Genomic DNA, 13,810 nt, shown 5'->3' with positions numbered 1-13,810 from the left:
CCCCACCTCAGGCTTCCTGGTCAGGCTGCCTGGGACTCAGTCTCCCCTGGGACTCAGTCTCCCCCTCCAGGTTCAAGCAAAGCATAGGAGGGAGCTGTGTGGGACTCCCTGACGGTCAAAGATGTCTCTCCATCAGTACCAGTGCCATTTTGTGAAGTCATCTCCTCCCACCACCTCCAGGGTGTGGGCCTTCTCTCCTGAACATCCTCCTGAACACTGCCCATGGTCCATGCCGCCCTTGCTGTGAACCTGCGTTGCAGAGACGGCCGAGCGGGCCCTGAGCATGCCGGGGCCTGGGGTTATCGACGGCGCCTAAGGCAGTAAGAATTACCCATGCTTGCCTCTGGGCCTTCTTCCCAGACCATGGGCCCACTCCCCAGAGTAACTGGCCCCAGCGGATGGGCTGCATCCTCCTCGCATGCTCACGAAGGAAATGAGGCTTCCAGAGGTTGGGGGGCTCGGGGGCTGGCCCGCAGCTGGGCCAGGACCGGCTGGGCTCCAGATGAAGGGCATCCGATCTCCAGTCCCCCGTTGTTCCCACTGAGCCACTCGCCTCGCTTGTAATTTAATTAGGAGAACATTTAATCCCCCCGTGCATTTCGGAGACGGTTTTGCGCCTGGCCGGGGCTGTGAGGCTCTGACGGGGAGCCTGTGACTCATGCAGCTTTGCACAGCCCTCCCGGGCGGGCTCCCGAGGGGCTTCCTTGGCACCTCGTGCAGACAGAGGTGGTCTGGAGCTCCAACGAGAGGACACTGGCCTGGAAAGACAAACTAGCCTCATCTGTTCCTGGCAAGCCCCCTCCTTTATCCCCCTGGACGCTGGCCCCAGCAAGGCCTCTCAGTCCTTTCCCACCACGGTTTGCAGGGTGGGAAACAGAAAGGGGCTTGGACGTTCACAGATGTGCCGTGCCTGGCGCTTCTGGGGTCCATGGGTGTGGGCTGCAGTGGGCCCCGGATGTCTCTGAAATGTCCCAGGCAAACCTGGTACCGCCAATAGAGCTAGTACCCTGGTCCAGGGAACTGAGCGTGGGACCAAGTCTTGTGACATTTGCCCTTGTTTCCAGAAGGCATGGGGCTGGCCCTGGCCTCGCTGACAAATGCAGATTTCAGGAGACGTTAGTAGTGATGTGGATGGAAGCCAGGCCACAGCGGCCTCGCTGGAAAAGAGAAACTTGAACGTTTTGGCGTGAGATTCTGCAGGGTCCAGGAGAAAGTTGAAGACATGGAAATTCTAATTAACGCATACAGGGCTGGTTTTGCTCAAAGATCTCCAGGCTGTCATGTCGCAGGAGGCCTGCGAGTACATGCTCGCTGGGCGTGTGTGCATGTGTCTGCGCTCACAGTCACCTGGCGGGTGTTCTGTGGGGCCCTAGCCTCGGCCCCGCCTTCCCTCTGCCTTTCTTCCCTAGAAGGTTCTTGGCCTTCCCCATGCCTGTCTTGGTGTACAGGGTGCTAACCAGACTCTCCCCCTGCAGAGCAGGGCAGAGAGGTGGCTGGTTAAAGAGAGCTGGGTCTTGCCTACCCGGGAGGCCATGACAGAAGAGAGGGGGGGCCCTTCTGGGAGACCAGAGACTGGTGTGCGCACAGAGGGTCTGGCTCTGGGACCACTTGCCCTGGGTATCCATGTGCAACCACCGGGGTGGGTGTGAATGCTAGGCCAGTCCTGGCTGACTCGGCAGCTGTGGGGAGGACTTCCCAACACAGAGCCTTGGAGCCCAGAGCCCCAGATGCTGACCCGAGGCCTGTTCTGACCCAGCTACCCTGGCCCTGCATGCCAGCAGCACTGAGGCGCCCACAGCCTCTGCTTCATCTCTTCCTCGGAAGGTGCTGGCTGGGCCCTGGCTGGGGGACCCAGGAACCATGGTTCTGGAGCTCATCCAGCCTGGAGCTTGAGGGGTGCCAGATAAGGAGAGGCCTGGGGCAGCCACACATGAGGGTGCTGGTAGACAGGTACCCCAAAAGAGACCCAGGCCCCATACAAGGGTTCAGGGAGCCGGTACAGAGGGCCTCAGGGGCTGGAGGGGGATGTGGCAGCTGGCCTGGGGGCGTCCTGGGCCTCCTTGAAGGGAGGAGGCCTGCGAGGACACTGGAGAAATGAGTGGGACTCTGATGGCTGCCGATGAGTGAAAGGATGTTCTAGGTGGAACACCATGTGCAAGGCGCAGGGGTGGACACGGGGTGGCCCTCCCCGCGGCGGGCAAGAGCCCCTTGCAGGGTTTCCCTACTCCCTGCCCTCGATGCCCTGTCTCCTGCCTCACACTTGCTCCATGGCAGCCTTATGGCAGAGCTCAGGGTAGGGGCCCAAGGGCAGACGAGCTCCCTTTCATCTGCCTGAGAGGTGCGGGTGAGCCTGTGGCCTGGCCATCCAGAGCTGTGAGTGGGTCCAGGGCCCTGCCCATGGAGCTTGCGTGGCCAGAGCCACTCTCTCTCCCCAGCCCGCTGCACCCTGACCCCGGCTCTCTGGCGACTCCCTAGGTTGTACCAGACTGGCTCACTGACCCCCAGTCCCCTGACCCCTTGCTCCACCAATGGCCAACAGGCCCCGGAAAGAGGAGCTTCGCCCAGCCCCAGGGACCATCCCGTAATCAAGGCTGCAGTGACCTCACCTCCCTGGGGCCCCTCGGGCGGGGAGAGCTTGAGATGGAAACAAAATGTGTCTTTATTTATGCTTTTAATTTGAATTCTGGAACTGTCCCAACATGGTAATACGTTTAACATTCAGTCAAATGCTGAAGAAAAATGGATCTGTTTTTCAGTAACTGCCTCCCACCCACTCTGGCCCCTGCGAGACCCCTGTGCACATCCCCAGCCCTCTGCACACGCTCCAGGGCGTGCAGCTCTCTCGCCTGCGTGGAGTCCATGGGGCTGAGCTGCCTGCAGGAGCTGAGACGGGTCCCCAAGCTGCTGGAGCCGAGTTTAATTACGGGCATCAATCAGCAGGCAGGCTGTGCGGGAGGCAGAGGAATGCGGCCCGGCATGGACACTGAGGCCTGGCCATCTTCCCCTGGCTGCCCTGCCGGCTGCTGCAGCCCGGGGTAAACGCGGGGCCCAGCACTGCTGCCCCCTTCCCCCGCCATGGTGGGGTGGCGCCTTGGCCTAGCCCTCAGCCCTGGGGGCGCCTGGGATCTGAAGTCCCACCGCCGTCCCCTGCACTGTGCCTGTACCCCACCTTCCCTGGGTTCCTGCGGGCAGGACCCTGGCCCTTGAGGACAGGGACATGCAGAGCCCCTGCTGTCTCAACCTTGACCAAATCACAGGGCCTTGAGGAGGCCTTTCTGCTGCACACTGTCTCTTCAGCCCAGCCTTCCCTGCAGACCCCTCAGTCCAGCACCCGCCTTCCCAGCTGGCTCCTCTGCAGGGTCTGTACTGCAAAAGGCCTTCACAGGTTCCAGGGCGAGGACCCTCCTGGGGAAGGACAGCCTAGGCCCAGCCAGCACTGGAGGGAGCCCCTCCTCCCATAACCAACGGACGGCGCCCAGGGAGTGACGACCCAAGGACCACCCCAGGCCCACGGCAGGCAGAGAGCTTGGGGCTGTCAGGTCAGATGGCCTCTGTGTTGGAGGAAAGAAGACAAGGAATGGGCAGGTTCCTCTGACTACGCAGCCCCACCAGCTTGAGTTGCTTCCTGGGGCTCCCTGGGCAGGTGGGCTGCCTCTCGCCCCCCTGAAAACCTTGTGCCTGCAGATTCTGACACACATGGACCTCTCTTCAAAAGGGGCAACCAGGCAAGGCAGCTGTGAGCTTGGATTTAGGTCACCTCAGCTCCCAGTCTTTCACCACCCTCACCCTGGGACTTCCTGCAGCGACCTCAGAGGGTCCCGGGAGCTGGTGAAGATTGCCCAGCTTGACGGGTGATGGGTGACCACCCCGTCCACCTGGGCTGCGACGCCTTATGGGGCTGGGCCACAGGTGAGAGGGGAGGAAAAGTGAGCTCTGATAGGAAGAGAGCGCCAGGAGGATAAGCAGGGGCCGCTGAGCAGTACAGCGAGGCCTAGGTGGTATCCACCCACACGAGGGTCCCGGGTCCCAGCAGGCTCTTGGCCATCCTTGCTATAAGCAGGCCCTGCCACCTGTGCTGCAAACACCAGTCACAAAACCCCGACTTTCACAAAACACTTGGGGGTCTCCTGTGCCCCAGATTCGCTACAGGCCTCAGCCAGAGGGGTAAGCTGGCATCCTGCCTTGGAATACCACCGACCTGCCTCTGCCCAGAACCCCTGGTTCCCAGCACGAGTCCTACCTCTGCCCTTGCTCACTTACCAAGTGAGCCTCTTGGGTCATCTCCAGGATGGGCCCAGAGTTCAGAGCCCCACTCCCAGGGGTGGCCCGGAAGCTTGCTCCAGTGCTGAGTCCACTGCTTCCCAGCCCTCTGTGCGGCTCTCACTGAGACTGAACATGCTTTCTCTGCATGCCCTGCCATCCACACGTGCTGTCAAGCTCCTTGTGAGCCTGGCGGGGCCTGGGAGGATGGCAGGTGGGCCTGTCAGATCACAGTACCACCTCGAGACCGTCCTGTCCCCATCTCGCTCTGGCTCCCTGGCCCAGCCAGTCCTCGGGTTACAGAGCAGCCAGGAGGCCCTGCAGTTGGGGTCCTGACTTCCTTAGTCATTTGCAAGGCAAAGGCCACACCTGGCAACAGCAAAGGCAGCCAGCCTGGGGCCTCACCTCGAGAGAGGTGCACACGATTAGGACAACCTGGAGACCCTGAGTCCGGAGAGCCAGAACATGCTTCACTGACTCCGAGGAGAGAAGGAAAGAAGGCCAGCAAGTGACTCTCAGAAGGAGGATGAGGACCATGCGCACATCCTACACAGACAGACATCTCTAGGGGAACCCCCGGTGGGGCAGCAGCCAGGACGGGCCCGAGTGTCCCGCTGACCTGGCACAGCGTCACTGCACGCGGGGTGCCCTAGCTGGGAGCAGTGAGTCACGTCGCAGGGGAATCACACCACGGCTGAGCCCCGGGGATTGGCCCGGGGATACCGTGACGGCGGGGGAGGACGGGCATGCGTCCCAGGCCAGCTGTGCCTCGGGGGCAGGCCAACTGGAAGGCGTGGAGAATCAGCCATTTCCTCCACCTGAAGGAGCCCCTGAGGACAGCCGCAGCATCTGCCCCGTGGCTTGGCCAGGGTTCCAGGGGGAAATGCGAAAAACAATGTCGTCTCTCTTTTGGGGGGCAGGGGAGGGGGCTCAGAGAGAGAAAAACAATCTTCTCAGATGCTCAGAGCACGGAAGCAAGTGGAAAATGATCAGTCCGGTTTTCCATAAATCACAACAAGAGGATTGTGTTCCCAGACTCGGTGGGAAATGCCCTTGCTATATCCCTGCCGGGTGGCCCAGTGTGGGGTCTAGCCCCTGGGGGCCAGTGGCCCTCGGTTGCTGAGGGCAGGCAGTGAGTGGTGGGTACTGGGCTAATAGGCCTGAGCCCTGGTCCAGCACCGAGGCATCCCCTTGGAGCCCTGTGTCCTTTCCATTCATCACCCCTGGATGAGTGGGTACTCACTGTGACACATGGGTGATGGGAGTTAGCAGCGTCTCCCCTTCCAGGTCCAGGTCCTCAGCAAAGCTGTTGGTTCTCATGAAATGGGCTGTGCTCACTTCCAGCAGCGTGGGACTCTTTTTCACTGTTGGGAAAGATGCGGGGCAGCGTGTTAGGCATGATGGCAGAAGGGCCCAGGGCTGCCCAGAGCTTAGATGCCGACTCAAACCTGCCTTCCTCAAACCCCTGGATCCTTCCCACAAGCGGGTAAGAGACCCACTCACAGCACTGGGGAGGAGTAGAGGTGACGTAAGAAGTCTCGGCACAAGGATTGGCTGGGTTCATGATGGCCCCCATAGGCCTGAGTCCTCAGTGGTCAAGGTGCAGTTGAGAGCCAGTGGGAAGGGCCAGGTGGTGCTACTGGTAGAGAACTTGCATGTCAATGCAGGAGATGTAAGACATGCAGGTTTGATCCCTAGGGCCAGAAGATCCCCTGGAGGAGGGAATGGCAGCCTACTCCAGTATTCTTGCCTGGAGAATTCTATGGACAGAGGAGCCTGATGGGCTACACGCCATGGGGTCACAAAGAGTTGGACACGACTGAGCGATTTATCACGCACGACATCTCCTCAGAGTGAGGACTGTGGCTGGGCTGAGCTCAGGGGTCTGGGCCTCTCCCCAGATTCACATCAGACGTTAGGGTCGAGAAGAGCTGACAAGCACAGATCTGGTAAGACGCTGATTCCCATCACTGTCCACAGTTATGTGGACAGACCCAGAGTGGTAGGTCTCCTGCTCATGAAGAGTCGGAGGATGGGTGTGGGGCAGCCACAGATGTCCTGACCCCTCACACACTCTGCCTGCACCGCCTGAGGGAGGCACAGGAACCACTCAACAGCCCGTGTTAGCATTCAGATTCCCGGGCCCACCTGCAGTGGGGTGACGCTGGCCCTTGGGGCTGACTAAGAGTACCTGTCAGTCCCCAGATATGCAATCCGGACCCTTGTTTTTTTTTTTTCTTTCCATTTAAGGTTTGTATTGTAAAATAAGTACTTGTAAAAAGTGAGGCAAGTCAAAGATTCACAAAGCCCTTCCTCCCCGCCAAGGTCATTAGTGTTAACCACCAGCTAGATTCCGAGCTCACTCTTCTCTGCTCGTCAGAGCGGCTGACACCTGGTGGGACTTGCATTTACACACACGTGACGTTCCTGTCATTTTGTTCCTGTCCCTCTGCAGCATGCCCATCTCCTTTTTCTACAGGTATGTAGACATGGACCTAAGTCTTACTTTAGTAGTTGCGTGACAGTCTGTAGCTTAGATCTGCCATAGTTAACTCAGTAAGTCCATGTTTGATGGACATCTGGTTCCCTTAGCTTTAAGCTTCTACTTTAAGACAGTGATGCACCATCCATCTTTATGAAAACCTGACACTTTAAGGCAGGTGAGAGGGTGCTCCCTTGGTAACTTTAATAGATGTTGCTGAATTGTTTTCCCCAGAAGTTGTATCAGGCTCTACCAGTAGTGCATGAACATGCCAGCTTCCCCACATCCATGCTGGCACTAGCCTTTGGCAGCTTTTTCGGGGCCCGCCAAATACAGATGAAGACTGGCATGCTGTTTTTCCTTCTGCACTGAATGCCTTTTGTGGCTCTGAGGCTGTTTGCTTTTCCTCTTGTGGAATTATCTGTTCATAGCCTTTACTCGTTTTTGTTCTTCAGTTTGTAGGAAAATTTTTATATGTTAGATAGAGATAATTAACCCTTTGTCATTTGGGGTACAGATACCTTCCCCAGTCTACCTTCAATGTTTTAACCTTAATTATGGCTTTGTCATAGGAAATTTTTTTATGATTTTGGAGCTATACCTTTAGCACATTGAAAAGCAGAGACATCACTTTGCTGACAAAGATCTGTATAGTCAAAGCTATGGTTTTTCCAGGAGTCATGTACAGATGTGAGACTTGGACCATAAAGAAGGACAAGAGCTGAAGATTTGATGCTTTCGAACTATGGTGCTGGAGAAGACTAGAGAATACCCTGGATAGCAAGGAGATCAAACCAGTCAATCTTAAAGGAAATCAACCCTGAATATTCATTGGAAGGACTGAGGCTGAAGCTGAAGCTCCAATACTTTGGCCACCTGATGCAAAGAGCCAACTCATTGGAAAAGACCCTGATGCTGGGAAAGATTGAGGGCAGGAAAAAAGGGATTATAGAGGATGAGATGGTTGGATGACATCACCAACTCAATGGACCTGAGTTTGAGCAAACTCCAGGAGATGGTGAAGGACAAGGAAGCCTGGCGTGCTGCAGTCCACGGGGGCGTAAAGAGCTGGACACGACTTAGCGACTGAGCAACAACAACCACCACCTATCTTTTGCTTTTGAGAAAGAAAGATTTCCCTTTCTTTATCAAAGTAGTACAACTATCTCCTAAATGTGTAAGTGTGTGTGTAGATTTTAATACATTTAGCACTTACGCCTCACATTGCAGGAGGTCATCAACAGTCAGAAAATGAAAATGTAAAAGGTACTGTATTCAGTCTTACTGAAAAAACTAAAACGCAAACTAAAATTTCTTCAAGGAAACATAGGAGAAAACCTCTGGACCTTGGATTCGGCAATGAGTGTCGAAGTATGATACCAAAAACTCAGTCTGTGAGCAGGAGGAAAAGGAAAAACTGGACTTTATCAAAATTAAAAGCATTTGTTCTGTAAGAGACACTGCTAAGAGAATGTAAAGACAAGTCATAGACTTGGAAAAAATGTTTGCATGTCACTTCTCTAGTCAAGGACTTTTTTCCAGAATGTATAAAGAACTCTTGGAACTTGACAAGAAAACTAACAACCCAGTTTTAAAAATGGATTACTAATAAGCTCGTGGGGAGATGCTCAATTCAATCAATATTAGTAATTGTTAGGGGAAATGCAAATTAAGTTCACAACAAGCTACCATTATACCCTTATTGGAATGACTAAAAGTTTAAAATGGTAGCAATTTGGATATTTAGAAAAGAATAAAGTTAGAGCCTTACTTTTCACTTTACATTAAGAAATTAAAGTCTGACAATATGGTATACTCATGAAGACGCAGAGCAACTACAACTATTCATGTTGCTGGTGGGAATGCAGAATGGTGCAGCCATGTTGGAAAAGGGTTTAGCAGTTTCCTTTAACGTTAAACATATGTTTATCTTGTGACCCATTGGTCCTTGTCCCAGTTATTCAAGTGAATTGAAAATTTATATTCACAAAAACTTGTACATAAATGTGTATAACAGTTCGCTTAAAATTGCCAAAACCTGGAAACAACTAGGATGCACTTCAGTAGGTGAAATGGTAAACGAATTGTGGTACGTCCATACAATGGAATACCATCCAGCAATCAAAAGAAGTGAACTAGTGATTCATGTAACAACATAAATGAATCACAAATGTATTTTGCTAAGCAGTGAAAGAAGCCAGATGCAAAAGGCCACGTATTATATGATATCATTTATATGACATTCTGGAAAAGGCAAGACTACAGGAACATAAAACAGATCAATGACTGCTAGTACTTAGGGGAGGGGGAGTACTTACAGGGATACAGGGATAACTTCTCTGTATGATGATGTGGTGTTGGATACACAGCTGCAAGCATTTGTCAAAACCCGTAGAACTTATACATCTCCAAGAGTAAATGTCACTATACACACCACACCGCCTACCCCACCCCCTGCCCCCCGCCACCAAAATAAGCCTGTTCGAGGATCCAGGATGGAAAGCAGACTGTGCCGAGTGAATTCTGTATTACAAATATATAACACAGCACTGTAAGAGAGTGGAAGAAGAAGCTGACCTGTGAATCCTTGGGAAACAGTCTTTCACTGGACATGGTTAAAGTGAATGCACAAACACAGTATTCTAGGTGGTAAGTTTGTTTCTCAAGGGGCACTATAGGTGCCCTTGAATAAGTAAATTTATAGATAGTGGGAGCAAGGAAAGTAACAGAGTTGGGGGTGGTGAGTGAACCTGTAATGAGAAAATACCAGGATGAACTCATACTTGATACAGACACAAATAAATATAGATATGTATGCACATGTGGGTTATTTTCATATATACATACTTCCTAGCTCTGTCCATTGAGAGACCCCAGAAGCAGTGACAACCCTAGAGCAGTGAGCACATCTAGTGCCCAGATCCTGGCTTCTAAATCCTGCACATTGTCCTATAAAAAGAACCGGGACTCTCTGACAGAATGGTGATTCTAGTGCTAGGGCAGGGGAAATGTAAGATGAGTCTAAAGTACTGTCTAGTTCTAGAAAGGAAAGAAATGCTCAAAAATGAATAAATGAGAAGGATGAGGGCATGTCAAATGGACACAGGAACTAACCTAAAAGAGCTCTCAATCCAGTGTCCAAAGCTACAATAATTTGAGCAACAAAATTATATTAATAATATAACTATTAGATTACAGCTGAAAATATAAATATTCCTGAGTCCATACTGATACAAATTAACAAGTAATTGAAAGAGAGAGATACATCTTCCTTACAGAAGAATTTCAAATAATAAATGTAGAAAGACTGAGGGGAAAAATCACCAGTAGAACACCTCAGTGTTACTTGCTATAGGCAAGATCCAGGGACGAATGCTAAAATCAGTAGGTGAAACTTTAAGGAAAGACTTCAAAGGATCTCCCCTCTACTCTTAGTTGATTTCTGTGGTGGTTTTAACATATGTTCACCAGTGCTTTGCCATTCATTCTGGCAGGATAGAGTGTAGCTCCCCACCCCTGGGTGTGGACTGGAATGGAGACTGCCTTCTCATGACTGGACTGTGGAAAGGGAAAAATGCTAAATACAGCTGGATGACACCACCGTAACCACGTGGGTCAAGGTCAACAGTACCAGTGATAAACCACGTGGATGTCATGAACTGTCACATGGCATGAGGAGAGGACACCTCACTTCATGGCATTCTTCTCCCAAAGCCTAGTCTAATCCCGAGAGAGCAGTGACAATCCCAAACCGGGGGTCACGACACCTGACTAGTATCCCTAAAAAGTGTCAAGGAGATACATGAAAAACAAGGAGGGTCTAAGATTCGTTGTCATGGGCCAGAGAAAATTAAGGAGAACTGACGAAATGTAATGATAGATCTTAGAACAGAAAAAGGATATTAGCAGTTAAACGAGTAAAATCCAGATAAATGAATGAAACTGTAGCTTAACTACTAGTGTTGTTGCAATGTTAATGTCTTAGTTTTGATAATTGTACCATGGTTATATAAGATGCTAACATTAGGAGAAGCTGGTGAGAGGTATATGGAGACTCTGTACGATTTTACCTCTCTGTGTATCTGTAAATAAAAATATTATTTAAAAATGAGGGGAAAAACCCTGTATACAGTGGTACAAAAAAATCTTTAGTATCTAATTAAGGATATACAAGAACTCTATGGAGAAATTACAAAGCCTTAACGAGAGGCATTCAAGAAGACATAAATAAAGGAGAAATATGCTTCTGTTCCATCGATTAGAAAACTCAATAGTAAAAAGATTCTCCCCAAATCTTAATAAAAATCCCATGGTTTCTGTGTTGGAACCCTGGCAAGCTGATTCTAAAATTACTCTGCAAGTATAAAAGGCCAGGAATCAACAAAATTCTTGAACAACAACGAGGTAGGAGAACTTGCTCTAGTAGACATCAGTACCAATTACCAAGCAGTAGTCATTGAGGTGGTGTGGTGCTGAGGCAGAGAGAGACAGACAGCCTAAGGGGATGGGGTTGCCTGTCTAGAAACAGCCCCCCGCATATATGAATGCTTGCTGTGTATCAGAGGTGTCCTGCAGAAGGTGGGACGAGGATGTTCAGGGATACCTGTCTACTCACACGAAGGAAATGTTGAACTGGACCCTTACCTCACACCATACATCAACAGTTCATTAATGGCACTCCTGCAGTTACAAACTGATGACGAGAAAACTGTAAAGACTTTCTGGCTGAATCTAGAAGAATACCTTCATGACCTCAGGGTTCGGAAGAATTTTCTAAGACTTCAGCAATAACCATAAAGGAAAAGACTGATTAATTCAACTACATTAAAATTGAGACGTTGTGGCTCAGCAGGTAAAGAATCTGCTTGCAGTGCAAGAGATATAGAAGACGTGGGTTTGATCCCTGGGTCAGGAAGATCCCCTGGAGGGGGAAATGGCAACCCACTTGTAGCAGTATTGCTTGAAAAATGCTATGGACAGAGGAACCTGGAGGGCTACAGTCCATTGGATCGCAGAGTCGGACACAACTTGGCAACTAAACAATTACCAGACAACATATTTAAGAGTAAAAAGCCAACCACAGAAGAGTACCCACAAAATACAAATAATTCCTACACATTGATAAGAAAAATGTTAGTGGCTTAATGAAAAATAGGGCAAGAGACAAGCACATCACAAAAGAGGACTCCAAATGGCTGATGAACATGTGGAAAGGTGTTGTGCCTGACTTGCAATCAGAGAGATGTAAATAAACTCAGGGAGCTCACAGCCGATGGGGGCGAGGGCAGACTTCCAGCAGGAAACCGCACAGACATTACTTAGTCACACCCTGGAGAAGGGCTCCGAGTGAAGGGCTCTTTGCCCATGACATTCTCTGAGAGCACAGGAAAGTGACGGGTGAGTCTTGAAGAATGTATGTGCATGCAAAGACTCCCAGGTCTGGGACCTGGCAGGGATATTTACGGCCCCCATTTTAGAGATTTGGGGCTGAGATTCAAGTACCCTGGGTTATATTATTCAGTTGTCAAGTGACAGAGCTAGAACTTCATCCAGGATTCAAATGTTCTCTCAAAAAAAAAGGAAAGGAAAAATGAGCACATATTTTTGTGTCTGCATCACTTGTATACAGAAGGAAGGAACAGCAGAGCAGTGGCTGGAAAGTGGAGCTACTTTCCAACACCCAAGATGACAAGTGCCATCTCCAAAGCCCCAGGGCCAAGGGTGAGCCACCCGACCCCTGACAAAGGCCCATCCCTGGTGTTTCAGGAAATTAAACTGTGCACGTCAGTTGGCTCGTCAGAGCAGTCAGGGCTTGCACCTGCCAGAGAAGAATGTGCGATGTTTGGTTTTATCCTGAGAATAGCATGTGAGGCCCCCACAGCAAGGGGCAAAGAAAGGAGCTCCACATTTTGGTTTTTCCCAATCGACAGGAATGGCACTTTTTTGCCCACTCCTACATCAGATGTTGTGGGGTCTGCCTCCCCTATCACAAGCAGGCAGCAGTCAGGGCCACAGACCCCTCCCCATTTCCCACCTGTAGTCCCAGCCTGGTCAGGTTCCTGCAGGAAGGTACACGGAGTGTGGTGGGGTTGGGAGGTGGACTTGTATCCTTGGCAGACACAGTGGCTTACTGCCCCTTCGGGCCAAGGTTTGGGGTAAGTGCTGTGTCCCACGAAATCTGGCTTGTCACCCCCAACTTCAGGGAGACTGTGGTTGGTGTTTTGCAAAGATGTGAGAAGACCAGCGGCCGTGACCTTGCAACTGCTGACCAGGCTGAGCCCTTGGTGGACTCAGCAACCTGTGTGGACACCCGGGCCCCTAAGAGGGCATCAGAGCTATGCTAGGTGAGCCCTCCAGAGTGCCAGACCTTGGGGAAAATAGCCCTGCATCCTGGCGATGGTGAAGTCACACTTCGATGAGACAGTCCCAGTTTTCAGTGCTTTAATTCTTTGGCTGCCTTTGCCTTGTCAAGGCCAGAATCTGGGCCTAAGTTTTCAAAGCAGAACAAAACAATTTTGTTTTCTAGGAAAATGGGAGGTCTGGGATGGTGAACGCAGCCTCTGGCGTGGCGACTACCACAGCTGGTGATACCGGCTGCCAAATCTCACCCTCTCTCCAGAGGACAGGAACCAAACAACACAGCGTCTCTCCTTCTAGCCAGTGGGCCCACTTAGTAGGGTGACTTGAATTTTCTTTAAAAAGATATGGGCACAGAAAAAAGACTGGAAGGAAATTGATCAAAATACTGTTTGTCTTTAGGGAGAAGAGACTGGATTATTTTCATTTCTTCCCTTACAGTGTTCACGTTTTCTGTCCTGGATGATACTTTCTCAAGCCAGGAAACAATATTTTATGGAAGTCACCCCTGTTTGTGCTTTGCCCCATCCCACAGCCCTGCACATCTGTCCTGGAGTTACATCGGAGTATGTGAGAGCACCCTTCATCCTTCCACCTGACCTGGAACTGCCCACGTGCCCGAACAGAGCTCTCTCCTACCACAGGTATCTCCCGAACCTTCTGTTCCTGGGAACACCTGGTCTCACTTCCTTTGGCTTTCCACCCAGCCTC

At 51.3% G+C, this 13,810-nt stretch overlaps 1 protein-coding gene across 5 annotated transcripts in view; it reads right to left on the bottom strand.

Moving 5' to 3' along the window:
• Positions 1–13,810, bottom strand: part of KCNQ1 (potassium voltage-gated channel subfamily Q member 1) — a 362,556-nt gene that overhangs the window by 181,731 nt on the left and 167,015 nt on the right. For all 5 annotated transcript variants that reach the window (XM_061161398.1, XM_061161370.1, XM_061161406.1 and 2 more), the window contains one exon: positions 5,504–5,624. In XM_061161398.1, the coding sequence (XP_061017381.1) occupies positions 5,504–5,624 (121 nt within the window). The remainder of the gene's footprint in view (positions 1–5,503; positions 5,625–13,810) is intronic.

Source organism: Dama dama, chromosome 2 (genome assembly GCF_033118175.1).
Source record: "Dama dama isolate Ldn47 chromosome 2, ASM3311817v1, whole genome shotgun sequence".
Lineage (NCBI taxonomy): Eukaryota > Metazoa > Chordata > Mammalia > Artiodactyla > Cervidae > Dama > Dama dama.
This window is presented reverse-complemented; position numbering and strand designations above follow the sequence as displayed.